The sequence below is a fragment of the Hylobates moloch genome, unplaced genomic scaffold, assembly GCF_009828535.3.
Source record: "Hylobates moloch isolate HMO894 unplaced genomic scaffold, HMol_V3 SCAFFOLD_3, whole genome shotgun sequence".
Taxonomy (NCBI): domain Eukaryota; kingdom Metazoa; phylum Chordata; class Mammalia; order Primates; family Hylobatidae; genus Hylobates; species Hylobates moloch.
Genome location: NW_026652278.1, coordinates 41375378 through 41395477, shown reverse-complemented (window position 1 = coordinate 41395477; position 20100 = coordinate 41375378). Strand labels below are relative to the sequence as shown.

General features: G+C 43.4%; 2 protein-coding genes across 10 annotated transcripts in view; one reads left to right on the top strand and one right to left on the bottom strand.

The window, feature by feature from the left end:
- CPEB3 (cytoplasmic polyadenylation element binding protein 3) overlaps positions 1–980 on the bottom strand; it is a 241514-nt gene extending 240534 nt beyond the window's left edge. For all 9 annotated transcript variants that reach the window (XM_032136767.2, XM_058436214.1, XM_058436213.1 and 6 more), the window contains exon 1: positions 776–980. The gene's annotated coding sequence lies outside the window, so the exon portion shown is untranslated. The remainder of the gene's footprint in view (positions 1–775) is intronic.
- Positions 981–1257: 277 nt separating this feature from the next.
- MARCHF5 (membrane associated ring-CH-type finger 5) overlaps positions 1258–20100 on the top strand; it is a 59505-nt gene continuing 40662 nt past the window's right edge. The window contains exon 1 of the mRNA XM_032136819.2: positions 1258–1379. Coding sequence (XP_031992710.1) covers positions 1345–1379 — 35 coding nt within the window. The 5' untranslated portion in view covers positions 1258–1344. The remainder of the gene's footprint in view (positions 1380–20100) is intronic.

Genomic DNA, 20100 nt, shown 5'->3' with positions numbered 1-20100 from the left:
CAGCAGATATTAGACATAATCAAGAGAAAACTACCAGCGTCCTACCGATCACGGCCCTAGAGAAAATGCCACAGGTCATCCAAAAAACGCATTCGTTTGAGCCGACAGCTCTCTCCTCCCGCCAAAGCTATCCCTCGAACGTCAGAAGCTGACCCAAGGAGTGACTGATGATTTCTCCTTTTTGATTCCCCCCACCCCCGCCACTCCCAATCCACCTGCTTGAAGGTGTCAACGCGACTAGAAACGGTTAACAGTGACCAGCAGCAGAGAGAGAAACAAACATCCCTGACAACCCACAGCTGAGTAAGCAAGAGCTGTTTATTCACCAACGTGTTCCATTTGGAGACTGTTGGCGAGCCCTGGAAAGCCCAGGCACATTTGAGAAGGTTCCTGGAGAGGGAGAGAATCATCTTTCCTTCCCCCCACTCCCCAGCCCCAAACACACACTGAGAGACTCGGGTGGAAGCTGTATGGTCCAGGCAGTCCCGACTTGCCCGCCCCCTCAAGAAGAACCTCACGCACCAAAGCAGCCGACCCCTTGAGGGGGTGGTGTAATTCCCCCAAAATGGGCTCTGCCGCAGGAGAGGCTGGCTCCAGCACCAGGGGCTTCGGAAGGAGTTTCTGCCACCCCCACCGCCGCCACTGACCGCCCAGACGCCACGGCCGGGGCCGGAGACCCTGATAAGAAATAGCCCTTCAGCCCCCTCCCCTCACCTGGCTCGGTCCCACCTGAGGGCAAGAGCGGAGGCAAAAAGAAACAAGCAGGGAGGCTGACCTTGTTGCTACTGACAGTGGAGCGGGGCATCCTGCTGCTTCCTGGAAAGTGGCCCGAAAGACATTTTTTCTCCCTGGAGGAAGGAAACGGGAGGGCGCCGGCCGGACGGCGGCGGGCGCGGAGGCGTTGGTCCGGGCGGGCTGTGCAGCCTCTAGCGGGGACGGTCCGAGGACTACATCTCCCAGGCTGCTCTGGGCCGCCCTACGTCGTAACCCCAGCGCGCATGGAGGCGGCGACTCTTACCTCACAAAGGTAGCTCCTCCGCTGGCAGCAACTCGGCGCCCGCGGCCCATGGACCGGAACCTCGGGCCGACCGACAGGAACCTGGGCCGCGATCGCCGCCTCCCCGCCTCAGGCTCCTCCTCCTCGCTCTCCGCCGCCTCCGCCGGACTCCCGCAGGCCCCGCACCGCCGCCGCCAGGCTAGCGGAGCTGCCCCGGGAAGCTGGGTGACGGGTTCGCGGCTACCGCCGGACTGCGGCCTACTCCGCCGCCTCTCAGTGCTATTGTCCCTGGGCCTGGCCTTGAGCAGGTCCACTGGGGAAGGCCGAGTGCGCCGGCTCCGCGGAAGATGCCGGACCAAGCCCTACAGCAGATGCTAGACAGGTACGGGCAGCTGTGGGGGGCACCGGGAGCCGCCGACCCTCGCTCTGGCCCTGCCCGCGCCTGCCCTCGAGGCTCTTGGTGAGCAGAACCCGGCGTGCCGGGAGGAGTTCCACGGCCGGGGGGCCGTGAGAGGGGCAAAAAGTTTGGAGTCTAGACTTGGGGGGAGGACAGAGCGAGCGGCCTGGGTCGTAGACTTTGGGTGAAACTTAGCTAAGGAGTGGCGTCTGGTTTCCTTGGAACCCCGTTTTGACCTGAGAGGGACTCATGTTAATCCACAAAATTAGTTTTCCTTACCCTCTTCCCCTCCCCCTTTCCCCCTCCCCAACTTGTGAAGTGTTTGTCAGCGATGTCACTGGCAAGAACCGGATTATCTTTCAGGGGAATGACCCCCTTATAATTTTAAGTCTCTGAGAACCAATGATAAGCATTCTTTTGGAAAGCCTGATAGGCTGATTTCATTCTCCCCCTTTCCCTGAGCCTGCACCCCCCCGCGCCATCCCGTCCCCACCTCCGAACTGTAAGGTCAGAGTATCCGCAAGGGAGATTTAACGGTCAGACCAGAGTAGAGGTTATGGAAAACAGCCAAATGAGTCCAACGCTGAACACTTAGTGTACTTGACGATCGTTAAGTTCATTGAAGACGTTTCAGCTCGTACAGGAGTCCAGTTGCCCATTCTTGGGGGGCCCCAGTCGGTAAAACTCTTTGTGAAGTCGGGTGCACCGCCCTCTGCTGTTGAAATTCTAGTCCGTGGGTCCTACCATGAGTTTTTGGAGACTCTAGATCCACATTTTCCCCCAGCCAAGTCTTACTTCCTGGCATAGCAAGTTGTACAAGCTAATTCATGATGTTTGTGGTTGCTTACAATTATCAGTAGACGTCACTTGCCACCCATTTCAGCAGGTGGTACCAACTCTTTGTACTCAGTAAAATTCCAACTGTAAGGTGTTAAATGAAGGACCTCCCTTAATTGAGTTTATACCCAGTTAAATGCTTTTGGGCCTGCCACACCCAGAACACAAATGACCCAAGGGTACACATCCTTCCAGAGTGATAGACATTTTTTTGGAGCTTAGAATTTTGAGCCATCTCAGTTAATAGAAATTATGTCACTGATTTTTTTCAGTTGAGATAACTGGTGATTCATCCAGCCCTTGTTTCAGGTCATCATTCTGACAATTGTATTGACTGCTTTATATATATATATGTGTGTGGTTTATAAGCTCTTGGAAGACAGAAACTTATTATTGTTTATCTTGAATCCCAGAACAGAGCCTGGTACTCAGTAGGTAATCAGTAAGTATGTGTTGTATGAACTAATTCACAAACTTATTTGTCAGTTTCCCCAGTTGTCTAGGGGTCTGATAATTTACCAGGTTTTCCTTTCATTGTAAATTGGCAAATTGTGGCAAATTAAAATATACCCTGAGGAGACCACCTGCCACTGCCAGTTTTATTCTGTTGAGACCCTGTTCTGATGTGGGGTATTTTGTAATTAATTTTTTTCCTTTGAGGGCCTCCTGCTTTTCATTTTTACACAGTGACTTTTTTTCTTCTTTTTTTGAGACAGGGTCTCTGTTGCCCAGACTGGAATGCAGTGGCAGTGGCCGTGGCATTGGCATGATCTCAACTCACTGCAACCCCCACCTCCCGGGCTCAGGTGATCCTCCTACCTCAGCCTCCCTAGTAGCAGGGACCACAACACATACCACCATGCCCAGCTAATTTTTTGTATTTTTATAGAGCTAGAGTTTTGCCATGTTGCCCGTGCTGGTCTCAAACTCCTGGGCTCAAGTGATCCTCCCGCCTAGCCTCCCAAAGTGCTGGGTTGTCAGGCATGAGCCATCGTGCCCGGCCTAGAGAAGTTCTTATGTCCAAAAGCTGACCTGACTTTTCATATGCTCTTTGGAGATTTCCATAAAAGTAAGAAGCCAAAGAGTGAGCCTGGGCACGGTGGCTCACCCCTGTAATCCTAGCACTATGGGGGGCCAAGGCAGGCAGATCACTAGAGGTCAGGCGTTTGAGACCAGGTTAGCCAACATGGTGAAACCCTGTCTCTACTAAAAAAAAAAAAAAAAAAAAAAAAAAATACAAAAATTAGGCAGGCGTAGTGGCGTGGGCCTGTAGTTCCAACTCTTGGGAGGCTGAGGCATGAGAATTGCTTGAACCCGGGAGACGGAGGTTGCAGTGAGCTGAGATCGCACCATTGTACTCCAGCCTGAGTGACAGAGCGAAATTCCTCTCAAAAAAAACTAGTGAGGCATTTAAAACTTATTAACAGAAATGTGAAGATTCTGGCTGCCATTTACTGAAGTAGGTGACTATGACACTGGCTTACTCTCATCTTTGTACTACTCTCATCTTTGTACTCTTTTGACATACCTTAAAGTAGATTTTTAACATGACTTTCAAAGACTGTTATTGTCTAGATTAGTAGTTGGCAACCTACTTCCATGTTAGAATTACCTGGGGAGCATTTCAAAATATGCATGGATGCTGGACCCTATCTAAGACCAATAAGATCAAAAATTTCTGTAGGATAGAGCCTGGGCATCTATATTTTAAAGCTTTTTAAATGTGTTAGATATGGCCGAAACCTACTGCCCTAAGTCCTAAGGCAGTGATATCTTTCATGATAAGAGATAGTAGGGTATAGTGAGTAAAGCTTGGGCTCAGAGATAGAAAGTATGAAATTCGAATTTTGCCACTTACTAGCTATGTGACTTTGAACTTAGATTCTGACACTATGTATATCATCATTTATAAAATGAGAATCCTACTTCACAGGGCTACAGCAAATGAAACATACATCTCAATAAAACAACAAAACACTCTATGTTAGCCCAATAGAAGGCACTTAAGACTAATGTAAACCAGTTTGGCCATTTTTCCCCCATCTACTTTATGTTTACAGTTTTCTTCATCTGGGCTGGCCCTACTGCAAGTTGAACACAAAGATACTCAACATGGTTCACTTGAGGAATACCAACAGGGCCAAGAGACTAAAATATGTCAGCCTATTAGGACCCAGAATTCTTTTCATGATTTTGGCTTCTCCCCAACCTGGTTTTTGGTGGCAATTTTTGAGGGACAGAATTTAGCTCAGATAACTGTTCATTTGTTTATTTCTTTAATGCAGGTTTTATCTTCTTGAAGACTAAGGAAATGTGTGTTACATATTGTTCTGTTACTTTTAGGTTAAGTTATGTATTTTATTTAGGCCAGGCACAGTGGCTCATGCCTATAATCCCAGCACTTTGGGAGGCCGAGATGAGAGGATTGCTTGAGCCCAGGAGTTAGAGACCAGTGTGGGCAACATGGCAAGGCTCAGTCTTTACAAAAATTTTAAAAATTAAGCTAGGTCTGGTGGCGCATGCCTGTGGTCCAAAATATTCAGGAAGCTAAGGTGGAAGGATTCCTTGGGGGTCGTGGCTGCAGTGAGCTGTGTTTGTGCCCCTGGGTACTCCAGCCCAGGAAACAGAGCAAGACCCTGTCTTAAAAAAAAAAAAAAAAAAAAAAAAAAAAACTGTGTTATTTTACAATGAATCAATTATTAAACATTTACATTTATTGAATTTATTTAACAAATACTGAGTGTCTTCATACGCCCAGTACCATTCTAGGCCCTTGGTATATAGTGGTGAATTGAACATAACAAAAATGCCCTTATGGAGCTTCAATTCCAGTGGTGTTTGTATTGTCTAAACTGTCAAAGTGAAGACTATTTTAATTGTAACATGAATGGTATGTTCAATTTATACCATTTAATCTTTCAGGGTTTTTAAACTAGAGGCAACTTTTTTTTTTTTTTTTTTTTTTGAGGTGTAGTCTCACTCACTCTGTCACCTAGGCTGGAATGCAGTGGCGCGATCTCAGCTCACTGCAACCTCTGCCTCCCAGGTTCAAGCAATTCTTCTGCCTCAGCCTCCCAAGTAGCTGGGACTACAGGCATGCACCACCACACCAGGCTAATTTTTGTATTTTTAGTAGAGATGGGGTTTTGTCATGTTGGCTAGGCTAGTCTCAAACTCCTGACCTCAAGCAATCCACCTGCCTCCGCCTCCCAAAGTGCTGAGATTAAAGGCGTGAGCCACCACGCTGGGCCAACTAGTGACAACTTTTTTTTTTTTTTTTTAATTTTTTTTTTTTGAGACAGAGTCTCGCTCAGTCGCCCAGGCTGGAGTGCAGTGGCGCAATCTTGGCTCGCTGCAAACTCTGCCTCCTGGGTTCACGCCATTCTCCTGCCTCAGCCTCCCGAGTAGCTGGGACTACAGGCACCCCCCACCAAGCCCAGCTAATTTTTTGTATTTTTAGTAGAGACGGGGTTTCACCGTGTTAGCCAGGACGGTCTCAATCTCCTCACCTCGTGATCTGTCCGAATTGGCCTCCCAAGGTGCTGGGATTACAGGCCTGAGCCACCGTGCCCGGCCTGTGGCAACTTCTTAATAGCTGAAGTTGAATTCCCTTGTCCTTTGCGAATAACTCACTTTAGTTTAGCTATTATTTGTTTATATTGGTAACTTTGATTACTGCAATATTTGTAGATGGAAAGAATATATATACACACACACACACATATATATATAAATTCCATATATATGTATGGAATTTTTTTTTTTCCACGGAATATCGCTCTTGTTGCCCAGGCTGCTGGAGTGCAATGGCGTGATCTCGGTTCACCGCAACCTCTGCCTCTCGAGTTCGAGTGATTGTCCTGCCTTAGCCTCCCGAGTAGCTGGGATTACAGGCATGTGCCACCACGCCCGGCTAATTTTGTATTAGTATGTTGGTTAGGCTGGTCTCGAGCTCCTGACCTCAGGTGATCCACCTACCTCAGCCTCCCAAAGTGCTGGGATTACAAGGGTGAGCCACCACTCCCGGCCATATGGATATATATTCTTTGGATTGCCTTTTGTTTTTATAAACTATAAATGTCTTATATAAATTTATTATTTGAACCTTTTAAGTTGTTGTGGGGAAACAAGAATGGTGGAAAAGGGGGTGATTTTTTCTAGTGTCATGAATGTTTCAGTGTCACAAATATCATTTCCCTGAAATGATAACCATTCATAAGCCCAAACCCTTTATATCAGGCCTTCTGAACCTTAGTTAGCTCTTCTTTCATTGCTTCAATTCTTTAATAAGAAGTTGTTATATATTACTTTCTCTTTCACCACCGACATTCTCATTTTTCTCTAAAACTTCTCAAAGTTAGGAGTGAATTTACAGAGAACAATGTAAAGAATATTATAACAAACTGCAGGAATAGACCTCTGATTTGAAGCCTGGACCTACTGAGAAATGCTTTTGGAAACTACTTCTGCTTCCCCCGTCTTAAAATAAACACACATTAATTTGTTGAGGTTGTTTTGCATCACTTACTTGCATCTAGTAAATAGGCAAAGAGTGTAGCCAGAATGTCCCCAGAATGGTCAGATGGGAGAAAGAGCAGAAAGAGTGGTCTATTCTTCCAGCCCCCTCCCACAGTGGTAAAGTGAATTAGAATTCTGCCTCTGTGAGAGTGTTATCCACAGATGTATACCCCTTTGAAGACCAAGGAAGCTATACTCTGATAGGAGCATGCTGTATAAACAATTTCACATTGTCTTTGTCAGTTGACCTCTTTTTCTCAATCACATCACCATGTTGACAATTACAGACCAGTGCCCAGAATTAAAAACCATCATCAATTATTTCCAGATATGTGTAAAAAATGGAAACATCATAGATACAATTAAATCCCCTTTGACCACTGTCCCCAATGGCATATCTTCTCATCCCCACTCCACTATCATAAAATGGGTTTATATTCTTCCATCCTTCTTGGTTTAATGCTTTTATATAGAAAAGTATATTAATAGACTACTTTTTTTTTTTTGAGTCAGGGTCTTACTCCATTGCTCAGGCTGGAGTGGAGTGTCACAATCACGGCTCAATCACGGCCTCAACCTCCCAGGCTCAAGTGATCCTCCCACCTCAGCTTCCAGAGTAGCTGGGACTACTGGTGTGCACCACCACACCTGGCTGATTTTTTGTAATTTTTTTGTGGAGACGGGGTTTCACCATGTTGCCCAGGCTGGTCTCAAACTTCTGGGCTCAAGTGATCCTCTCGCCTCAGCCTCCCAAAGTGCAGGGACTACAGGTGTGTTCCACCACATCCAGCTTTCAACTTTTTTTTTTTTTTTTTGAGACACAGTCTCACTCTGTCACCCAGGCTGGAGTGCAATGGTGTGGTCTCGGCTCACTGTTGCAACCTCCACCTCCCGAGTTCAAGTGATTCTCCCACCTCAACCTCCCAAGTGGCTAGGACTACAAGCGCGTGCCACCACCACACCCAGCTAATTTTTTGTATTTTTAGTAGAGACAGGGTTTCACTATGTTGGCCAAACTGGTTCGAACTCCTGACCTCGTGATCCACCTGCCTCGGCCTCCCAAAGTGCTGGAATTTCAGGCGTGAGCCGCCACACCTGGCCTTTTTTCTTTTTTAATCCAGTCTCGTTTATGACATTTAGGTTCTTATTTTCTCTTTATTATTTCTCCTGATAATTTGACTTTCATTCCCCTTTCTTGTCATTAGCTCTACTGAAAGTATACTGAAGGGGTGGGTGCAGTGGCTCACACCTGTAATCCCAGCACTTTGGAAGACCGAGGCAGGCCAGTCACTTGAGGTCAGGAGTTCAAGACCAGCCTGGCCAACATGGCAAAACCCCATCTCTACAAAAAATACAAACATTAGTAGGGCATAGTGGCACACACCTGTAATCTCAGCTACTCGGGAGGCTGAGGCACAAGAATCGCTTGAACCTGGGAGGCAAAGGTTGTAGTGAGCTGAGATCGTGCCACTGCACTCCAGCCTGAGCAACAGAGCAAGTCTCAGTCTCTCTCTCTCTCTTTCTCTCTGTATGTATATACACGCTAAAGGTCACCAATAATTTCTTAGTAAGTATAGTGACATTTTCTTCAGGACTTTTTATCCTTCAGAATCACCTTACCTTTTTCTTCCTTCAATTTCTATGTATGGTTCAATTCTCAGCATTTACTATTTTGAAAAAGTATACTTACTCACTCTCTTTCCTGTTTATTCAAACAACTCCCAGATCTGTGTCTTTATTCCTGACCTCTTTTCCTCATTTCCTTTAGCACTTAATTTCTACCTGCCCAGTGGACATTTCCATTTGTGTGTATACAGTATTGCCAATCAATCTAAAACTAAGCTACTTATCTTGACTTCTCAATTTTTGGTCTTTGATATTACCAGTCTTCTTGTCCACCAGCTATAAAACATAAATTTTGTTTGTTTGTTTGTTTGTTTTTAAGACAGGGTCTGGCTCTGTCGCCCAGGCTGGAGTGCAGTGGCCGATCTCGGCTTACTGCAACCTCCATCCCCCACCCTCCAGCTCAAAATATCCTCCCACCTCACCCTCCTGACTAGCTGGGACTGCATGTCCAGCTAATTTTTGTATTTTTAGTAGAGACAGGCTTTCGCCATGTTGCCCAGGCTGGTCTCAGACTCCTGAGCTCAAGTGACCTTCCTGCCTCAGCCTCCCAAAGTGCTGGGATTACAGGCATGAGCCTAGCCAAAACATAAGTTTTTCTTGTTTTCTTTGTTTTTGTTAAAGAGACAGGGTCTTGCACTCCCAGGCTCAAGCCTCCCAAGTAGCTAGGAGCACAGTGCAAGCCAGCATGCCCAGCTAATTTTTTTTTAACTTTTTTTTTGGTGGGGAGGGGGATAGAGACGGGTCTCACTATGTTGCCCAGGCTGTCTCAAACTCCTGTTCTCCACCAATCCTACCTTGGCCTCCCAAAGTGTTAGGACTACAGGCATGAGCTACCTTGCCCGGGGCCTTTTTTACATTTTTTTGCCGCCTTCTTTCCTTCCAGATCCACTTGTTCATCACATATTGTTGATTTTCCTTTTTCTAGCTTCAATTTTTCACTTGGTCCAGTTTGGCCTACAGAGTGGCACTAGAATTAGCCAAGGCACAATTATAATCATGCAATTTCTATACTTAAAAATCTGCCAGTCTCTGTGTCACCTAAAAGGATAAAACGTAAACTTTCAACGGGGTAATGTGCTTTGATCTGTTAATATAATCCAGCCCCAACCTACCTTAACCGTCCTTTCCTGCACTCCCCTTCATTGATGCCTGAACATATCCTGCTCTTTCATTTATTTTTGCTTTAGGTGCCTTCCTCCTCCTAACACCTGGTGAAGTCTTACCCATATTGAATTCAGCTGAAATACCACAGTGACGCCTTGCACAGCTCCCCCAAACAGAGTTAACAGCTCCTTTCTGTGTTTCAATAGAACCTTGATGCATTTATTATAGTATATCACATTATACTGTAAATTTTTTAATATACTTGTCTTATGTCTCAGAGCTTCCCACACACACACACACATACCCTTACCACCACCACACACATTCATCAGGAAGTTCATTGAGAACAGAAACTGCCTGTATTCCCTATCCTATTTTCCCACAAGGGCTTTAGTACATAGGAGACCCTCTTTTGTAACATGATGTCTTTCTTTTCATTCTTTGTGACATATCAGTGCTTAGAATAATCATGCAGAAGCACCATTTTTTTTAAATTGCCTCATTTGCTCAAAACTTGTATTTTCTTACTGCTTACTGAGATTAAGTTCAGGGCTGGGCACTTTGGGAGGCTGAGGCAGGAGGATCGCCTGATCTAAGGAGTTTGAGACCCACCTGAGCAAAATACTAAGACCCCCGTCTCTACAAAAAATAAAAAAAGTAACCAGTGCAGTGGTGCATGCCTGTAGTCCCAGCTACTCAGGAGGCTGAAGCAGGAGGATCACTTGAGCCTGGGAGATTGAGGCTGCAGTGAGCCATGATCACACCACTGCACTCCAGCCTGGGTATAACAAAGCAAGATGTCTCAAAAAAAAAAAAAAAAAAGAAAGAAAGAAAAGAAAAAAAGATCTGACCGGGCTCAGTGGCTCACGCCTGTAATCTCAGCACTTTGGGAGGCCGAGAGGAGCAGATTGCTTGAGCCCAAGAGTTTGAGACCAGCGTGGGCAACATGGAGAAACCCTGTGTCTACTTAAAAAAAAGAAAGAAAGAAAAAATAGCTGGATGTGGTGGTCCACACCTGTAATCACAGCTACTGGGGAGGCTGAGGTGGGAAGATCACCTGAGCTCAGGTTGTGGAGGTTGCAGTAAGCTGAGATTGCACCATGCCACTGCGCTCCAGCCTGGGCCACAGAGCAAGACCCTGTCTCAAAAGAAAAAAAAGAGATCATATTCTTTAGCCTGTCCTTCAGGACACTCAACATTATTCACAGACCATTTATTATGCTCCCTATTATGTTTAAGATATGGAGTACATAGCTGGCATCAACTGCCTTTTTAAAGCCTTTCTTCTCTTTATGAATAAGTGTATAAGTACCTAAAAGTCTTTTGCCCAAGCCAAACTGGCTTGCACACTTTCTTCCAAACATAAGGTGGTTTTCGTTTTTGGGTTTTGTTTGGCATCTTTTCTTTCAAAACTCTACCCATTTTTCAAGACCTAGTTAGATTCTGCCTTGTTTATAAGGCTTTTCTGACCATGTCTGCAGAAATATTTTTCTCTTCTTCTCCAGACTCATGTAGCACTTCATCTTCAGTGCCTCCTAATTCTTTTTTTTTTTTTTGAGACAGAGCCTTTACTCTGTTGCCCGAGCTGGAGTGCAGTAGTGCAACCTTAGCTCACTGCAGCCTCCAGGTTCAAGCAATTCTCATGCTTCAGCCTCCCAAGTAGCTGGGATTACAGGTGTGTGCCATCATGCTCAGCTAATTTTGCGTATTTTTAGTAGAGACAGGGTTTCACTATTTTGGCCAGGCTGGCCTTGAACTCCTGGTCTCAAGCAATCCTCCCCACTCAGCCTCCCAAAGTGCTGGGATTACAGGCATGACCCACCACGCCTGACCTGCCTCCTAATTCTTTACATGCCATAGTTCACATAGATGACAATATTTATATGGCCCATTGGAGTAAACTGAAAGGGATTTGCCTCTCTGGAGGAAGCACATTATGGCTGCTTTAAAGTACCTTAATAGTGTGCTTTCTGTTTCACAATTCTTGGGTGTGACACTTTTAATCCTGAGACAAGATAAGCAACATGTAGTTTTTTTCTTTTTTCTTTTTTTTTTTTTTGAGACGGAGTTTCACTCTTGTTGCCCAGGCTGGAGTGCACGATCTTGGCTCACTGCAACCTCTACCTCCCGAGTTCAAGCGATTTTCCTGCCTCAGCCTCCTGAGTAGCTGGGATTACAGGCATGCACCACCACACCTGGCTAATTTTGTATTTTTAGTAGAGACGGGGTTTCTCCATGTTAGTCAGGCTGGTGTCGAACTCCTGACCTCAGGTGATCCGCCCACCTCGGCCTCCCAAAGTGCTGGGATTATAGGCGTGAGCCACCGTGCCCGGCCTAACATGTAGTTTTTTTCTTTGTCAAATAGAGCCCTCCTTACATTAACCAGAGTATGAATCTCCAAACTTGTTCTGAATTAAGGAGTGCTTGTTCTCTTTCCTTAGAGCAGTCATGTAAATACACTATTATGGCACCATATATAATACAACAGCAGCAATTTAAAGCTTATTCCACGCTTGCTTTCTATATTCTCAAACTCTTCTATTCTGCTGCATTCCAATTTTCATCACAGTGATTTCTCAGGCAGGAGTCTGATTTCCCAGAACTTCCTAAGAATCCAAAAGAAACACCTGCAATTTGAGTCTGCAAAGAAAGCCTTTACTACCAGCTGTTTTTTAAGATACTGTACCTATCTTGCTTAATTTAGTGCCAGTGAGAAACTATCTTTTTGATAAATAAAGCCCCCCTCGCTTTTTTCTACATATTTTAAAAATAATTAACCTGTTTGATCAGATAGATTGTAAATTAGTCACAAATGAACCCTATGAAGTGAGATTGTCTTTGTTATTCATCCTTTCCCAACTGGTTTGTAATATCTAGCTTCATCTTAAAATCTTTCTGCTCCAACCACATTGGTCCATGAACATATGTTCATTTCCATCTCTAAGCTTGCTTACTCTGTTTTTCTTCAAATACCTTTTCTTTCCACTCTAACTTGAATTCTCATCTGTAGTTATTTCCTTTTCTTGAAACCTCAGCTGTTTCATCCTGTTTCTTGGTCTCTCATCACATGTTAGAAACCTGTATTAAGGTTTCTAACAACTTTTCTTGGCACTTAATGCTTGGTATGGCGGTTTTTTTGTGATCTTCGTATGCATGTTTGTTCGTTAACTAGACTGGAAGTTCCTTACGTGTAGTTCCTTGCGACATCAAATAATGAATGTACTTATTAGGTACTCAAGTGGGTTTAGGAGGAGATCTTGAATAATGTTAGATTTAGGGCAATTTTGTCATGTATATTCCTTAAACTGTTTATAAATTTTACTGTTTACTCTTTATTAGTTTACTATATAACTGGCAAAAACCATCTTAATTTTAAAATCACATGGAATTATATTACCAAAACCAGTAAGACTATACATCTGCTCTTAGGAATAAGTAATAGTCCTTAGATTTGTCTAGTTTAGTTCTCTTTTGTTGTCTTCATGTAATGACAGTGATTTGTTCTTTGATCCCTGAACCAATCATGATACTTCCCAGATCTCCTTTTACTTTGTAAATGAATATGCCCCAACTTGGTGAATGGGATGGTGTAGGAGTAACATCAGCAAGTAGGTGGCATTTAGAAAAGCTACCAGAAGGATAATAAGGGTGAAAGAAACTGAATTGAAAGGGTTTAAATGAATCTTAAGTAGTGGTGTGGCCTATTGAAAAATTGGGAAATGACTAGGAATCCAGAACATTTTCCACTGAATGCCAGGGTGCCAAGTGGAATTGCTTTATGTGCTAATGGTAAGAAAACTGCATCCATAAATTTTAGGAATTTGAATGGAAAGCTGACACCATCACTGTCATCATTGTCAATGTTGTTATTGCTAGTGGTCATATGGAGGTTATATACATGCCAGGCAATTTTTAAGCAGTTTCTTAATCACATGTTTAATCTTTTACAATAGGGGACCTTAACATAAAACATTTTTTATGCTAAAACTCCTTTGGTGGTCTGGTTGAGCCTATGGGTTCCTTCTCAGAATGTTTTTGAAAGAATAAAACAAAATATATAGGATTAGAAATGAAACCAATTATATTGAAGTATAGCTATCAAAATATTAAAAGCCTAATATAGTAATATGAACTTTAACACATTAAAATACAAGATTTATCAGTTGGCCTGATAACTAATTTCAAATTACAATGAGCTAAATGTTATTTCGGGATCTCTACAGCTGTAAAGTAATATGAAAATTTCTGGTTGCTATACTCATTTCTAATTGCTGTGCTGCTAACATTACTGTGGTTTGCTTGCACTCATTATTGAAGAAAAGCTACATTTTATTTAGAGCTTAGCAAAAATAAACATGTGATGGTTATTCTCCCCTCATCCAGATTTACCGATCCCCACCTCCTAAGTTTTTCATAGACCCCAGATTAAGAACCTCTGCTTTGCAACAACTCTGTGAAAGAGATTCTATCATTAAACCTATGTAGTTAGCAGGGGTTTGAACCCAGACAATCTGGCTCCAAAGTCCAGGTTCTTTAACCAGTTAGAATATCCTGAATTCACATTATCTTTTTCCCCAAATTAATTTAACCTTGTTTCCTTAGGAAAAAATACCTTAAGCATTTTACTTATTGTTTAAAATTAAAAACCAAATAATTTAAAAATGTTTACAGTGAGCATAAAACAGAATTTGATTTCTATATTATGGTGAGTTAAGAATATTTACAGGGCCAGGCACGGTGGCTCACACCGGTAATCCCAGCACTTTGGGAGGCCGAAGCAGGCGGATCACAAGGTCAGGAGATCGAGACCATCCTGGCTAACACAGTGAAACCCCCGTCTCTTCTGAAAATACAAAAATTAGCCAGACGTGGTGGCACATGCCCGTAGTCCCAGCTACTCGGGAGGGTGAGACAGGAAAATTGCTTGAACCCGGGAGGCAGAGGTTACAGTGAGCTGAGATCGCACCACTGCACTCCAGCCTGGGCAACAGAGCTAGACTCCGTCTCCAAAAAAAAAAAAAAAAAAAAAAAAAAAAAAAAAAGAATATTTACAAAGGAGAAATCAGAAAAAAGGAAGGAAGAATGGCTAGAGCAGAAGTTTTCAAACTTTCAGGATCATGATCACCTGATGGGCTTATTGAAACAAAGTGCTGGGTACCCCCAGAGTTTCTGATTCTATAGGTCTGGGGCAAGTCCTAAAGATTTGCATTTCTAATGAGTCCCCAGGTGATGCTTATGCATCACACTGAGGACTGAGTTCTGAGAGAGAGGAGTGGAGAAAACAAGAGGAAAAATAGATGTAAGGAGAAACTCCTAGTTTGGTCAGAAATTACAACTTCCTTTTTCCTTGGGTATGGACTTTGAGTGTTTTGGTTTTGGCTAATAATTAATTGGCTATTTTCCATTTCAAAAGACAAAACCAAAAACTAGTCCCATCTACTCATGAGGCTGACGTGGGAGGATCATTGGAGCCCAGGAGGTCCACGCTGCAGTGAGCCGTGATTGTGCCACTGCACTCTCACCTGAGCAACAGAGTAGACCCTGTCTCAAAAATAATAAAAACTCTTTAGAGTTTACATTCTATGATTGTACTGAGGCCATCTCTTAGGACCCAACACAGTAACAAGATCATTTTGGTTGCACATGATCTTGTTAAGCCAAAAACCCAAAAATCTACTGCTTTATGTGAGTTAACAGTACAAGAATATATTTAGCTGTAGGCACAGCACAGCTGGATCCGTGTCTCAATGTCGTCAGTTTCCACCTTCACTTCCTCTGGATTCTTAAGTCTCCACTTAGTTGGTGGCTCTCCTGTCAGCAATAGCCTCACATTCTCTGCCTCTAATCCCAGAAGAAGAGAGAAAGTCTGTATACCACTTTTCCCAGCAAAAGTTCTGAGGTTCACTAAGACCAGCTTTATGGACCCAGCCTCCCAGTGATGTAGTCTGGAAGATAGGCTACAGTGGCCAATCTGAGTGTTTCTGGGTTGGTTATGGTATTAACTGCCTAAACCACACACACGGCTGATGTTGGAGGGAAGAGTGATTTTCCATAGAAAGCATGGGATACTATTTACTCCTAGAAGGTAGAAGGACTTGTGTTGTATGTACATTAAACATCAAATTTCTACTGTCCCCCCTCCCTTCCAAGATCTTGAGAAACTGTAAATGAATCATTTTCAAATAGCTCTTCTCCATCTTAAAAGGAAGGGAGTAGAGAATTGGGGAATAAATAGTTGAAATAGATTAATTACATAGAGTAGGACGTTAGGGTATGGAGAAGCAAAAAGGGAAAGCATAATTATAAGACCTTCCCAGGTGATGTTCCTGGTCAGTCTATCAGAGGTTTAAAAATGGGGGGATGGGCAGGCACAGTGGCTCATGACTGTAATCTCAGCACTTTGGGAGGCCGAGGTGGGTGGATCACTTGAGGTCAGGAGTTCAAGACCAGCCTGGCCAAGGTGGTGAAACCCCATCTCTACTAAAAATACAAAAATTAGCCAGGCATGGTGGTGGATGCCTGTAGTCCCAGTTACTAGGGAGGCTGAGGCAGGAGAATCACTTGAACCTGGGAGGCAGAGGTTGCAGTGAGTCAAGATTGCACCACTGCACTCCAGCCTGGGTGACAGTGTGCAAAAAGGGCGGGGGATTGGGGGGTGGCAGGAAGCTAGACTATATGCCTGCAATCCTAGGTAATCAGGACACTGAGGCAGGAGGATCACGTGAGCCCGGGATTTCAGTTGGAGTCTAGCCTGGACAACATAGCCAGACCCATCTCATAAAAAAAAAATAAGGAAAGCAAGCATCTTTGTGTGTGTGTGTGTGTGTGTGTGTGTGTGTGTGTGTGTGTGCCCTCCTCTCTTTTTTTTTAGCCCTTAAGACTAGTCACACTGTCTTATATGCTGATATTGGCCTAAAGACATTTGTGTGATCATTTTTACATGCTTTAATTTCCCCTTTCCCCAGTCCTCATTTCATAGACTGCTATTCTTTCCATACTAGGTAGATTAAATTTAAATAACTAGTAAGATAGCAAATCAGTTAATAAATTCTTTAGAACTTAACATATTTGTCCAGGCACAGTGGCTCACGCCCAAAAGTTTGGGAATCCGAGGCAGGAGGATTGCTTGAGCCCAGGAGTTTGAGACTGGTCTAAGCAACATAAGGAGATCCTGTCTCTAAAAAAAATTTTTTTTAATTAGCTGTGTGTGGCCGGGCGCAGTGGGTCATGCCTGTAATCCCAGCATTTGGGAGCCTGAGGTGGGCAGATCACTTGAGGTAAGGAGTTCAAGACCAGCCTGGCCAACATGGTGAAACCCCGTCTCTACTAAAAATACAAAAATTAGCTGGGCATGGTGGCGGGCACCCTGTAATCCCACTACTTGGGAGGCGGAGGCACGAGAATTGCTTGAACCAGGAGGCAGAGTTTGCAGTGAGCCAAGATGGCACCACTGCACTCCAGCCTGGGCGACAGAGCAAGACTTTGGGCTGCCGGTTGCCCGTTTTTATGGTTATTTCTTGATAATATGCTAAACAAGGAGAGGATTATTTATGCTTCTCCTTTTTTTTTTTTTTTTTTTTTTTTGAGACGGAGTCCTGCTCCGTCACCCAGGCTGGAGTGCAGTGGCGCAATCTCAGCTCACTGCAAGCTCTGCCTCCTGGGTTCACGCCATTCTTCTGCCTCGGCCTCCCGAGTAGCTGGGACTACAGGCGCCTAATTTTTTTTGTATTTTTAGTAGAGACAGGGTTTCACCGTATTAGCCAGGATGGTTTCGATCTCCTGACCTCATGATCCACCCTCCTCGGCCTCCCAAAGTGCTGGGACTATAGGCATGAGCCACCGCGCCCAGCCTATGCTTCCCCTTTCTAGATCATGTAGGGTAACTTCCTGACATTGCCGTGGCGTTTGTAAACTGTCATGGTGCTGGTGGGGGTGTAGCAGTGAGGACGACCAGGAGTCACTCGTGAGCATCTTGGTTATGGTGGGTTTTAGCTGGCTTTACTGCAACCTGTTTTATCAGCAATATCTTTATGACCTGTATTTTGTGCTGACCTCATATCTCATCTTGTGACTTAGAATACCTTAACCATCTGGGAATGCAGCCCAGTAGGTTTCAGCCTCATTTTGCCCAGCTCCTCCTGTTCAATCAAGATGGAGTTGCTCTGGTTCGCATACCTCTAATACTGCTATTTCAACTGAAAGCCTAACTCCTGATAAGTTCCCACTCTAAATCATCATTCAGCTATCTTATTTACCATAGTTGTGAAATTAATTAGAAAAAAAACTGAAAGTGCATAAGTGCATGCTTTTTTTTTTTTTTTTTTTTTTTTGAGATGGAGCCTTGCTCTGTTGCCCAGGCTGGAGTTCAGTGGCGTGATCTCGGCTCACTGCAAGCTCTGCCTCACGGGTTCACGCTTTTCTCCTGCCTCAGCCTCCTGAGTAGCTGGGACTACAGGCGCCCGCCACCACGCCCAACTAATTTTTTGGGGTTTTTTTGGTTTTTTGGGGGTTTTTTTTGAGACAGTCTCGCTCTTATTGCCCAGGCTGGAGTGCAATGGCACGATCTCAGCTCACTGCAGCCTCCACCTCTCGGGTTCAAGTGATTCTCCTGCCTCAGCCTCCCAAGTAGCTGGGATTACAGGTGCCCGCCACCACACCTGGCTAATTTTTGTATTTTTAGTAGAGACGGAGTTTCACCATGTTGGCCAGGCTGATCTTGAACTCCTGACCTCGTGATCTCCCTGCCTCGGCTTCCCAAAGTGCTGGGATTACAGGCGTGAGCCACCATGCCCGGCCTATTTTTTTGTATTTTTAGTAGAGACAGGGTTTCACCGTGTTAGCCAGGATGTTCTCGATCTCCTGACCTTGTGATCTGCCTGCTTCAGCCTCCCAAAGTGCTGGGATTACAGGCTTGAGCCACGGCACCCGGCCAAGTGCATGCTTTAAATGTCAGTTCTAGAAAGTAAATCCGTACAAGTATTTAGGACTGAAATATACTGATGCCTGCAACTTTGAAATGGAGCAAAAAATAAGAATGATGAATGGATGTGTGAGAAAGCTAATACAGCAAAATGATAAAAATTATAGAATCTAAATGTTGGGTATATGGGTATTCACTGAACAGTTTTCAAATTTTTTTGGAAAGTTTGAAATTTTTCATAATAAAATGTTGGGGAAAAATAAACCTTATCTAGAATTTATGAGGAATATAATAGCTACACAAGTATTCTCATTAGATCGAAATATGAAATTTGACTTATCATTTCTGTAAGTCAAAAACAGATGAATGTAGACTATTTCAGTTGGTTCACCCTAGTCTTAACATTGTATTTTTCTGATGACTGAAATTGGATTAATTTAAAATGTGATTCACCTTAATACTGATTAATTATGCTGATGTAGCCATTCTTATTTACATTTGTGTTAAGTATGAGAATAAAGAGTCTCTAAATATTCTGCCAGTATTTTGTTGCTAAAATGATACATTCCATTTCCTAGATATATACAAATATGTTCACAAAATTACCTCAGTTGTGGGGAAAAATATATACTAACAACATCTTAACCAGCCTGTGTGCTAGTATACTTACCAATTGAAATTTTATGCAAAAATCATAGGTTAGAACCCAGTCCTACTATGGGTAGTCTTGGTGGTTGCACAACAGTATGAATATACTTACTGCCACTGAATTATACACGTAAAAAATGGCTAAAGTGGTAGATTTTATGCTATGTCTATTTGACGATAAAATTTTTTTAAAAAGAACAAGGTATTTTTGGACAACCATAAGACAATGTGAAGGCCCAGACAGCTTAGCTAAAGTGGGTCAAAAGGGTCAGAATGCTAAACAAGTGCTACCTACGTTGTAATTTTACTTAGATCTTATGAAACCTGACTGAATTTGAAAGCTGAATAAAACAACAATTTTGGATATTGATGGCATGGATTCAGTTCAACTTTTTTCGTGTTCTAATTGACAAATTGTAATTGGAGCACACAATTGAAATTCATGTTGTTCCACAAGGACTGGAGAACCTCACCCATCTGTAATACCTGACTATATAGTCTTTCCCACTGAACATAGTTAAGCTAGTTGTTCTGACAGAAGCCACTTATCCAATTAAGTGAAAAGTGCACAGTAGGTAACATGCTTTAATTAGCAGTTGTTTCCACTTGTACAAGTTCTAATGGAGGGGAGGAGAGAAGGGTCTCATTGAATTGAACTGTATTTGCCCTGATGGAAATCGATGTCAAAACTTGTGTTAATTGGGAGAAAAACTGAGGAATTACAACCTAATTCCACAAGAAAAAATTACAATTCATGAAGTACCCTTAAAAACAAAGTGGGAAAATGTTTTAAAATTACCGATCTCAATAGAATTGTATTTTTATTAATATAAGCACCCCAGACTTGATACTTCTAGATTTCAGATTTCAAGCATACACACCCAAATTTATCATATTGCTATTCTAAAAAAAAAAATCTTGATATATTTATCTCCTTTGTGCTTTTTTGAAAATGTAATATTGTTTTCTCTTACGTTTATACTTTACCAGAAAGAGAAATGGGTTTTTTTTTCCTCAGCTGAAAAATGGAATGAGACTATAAAATCACTCATG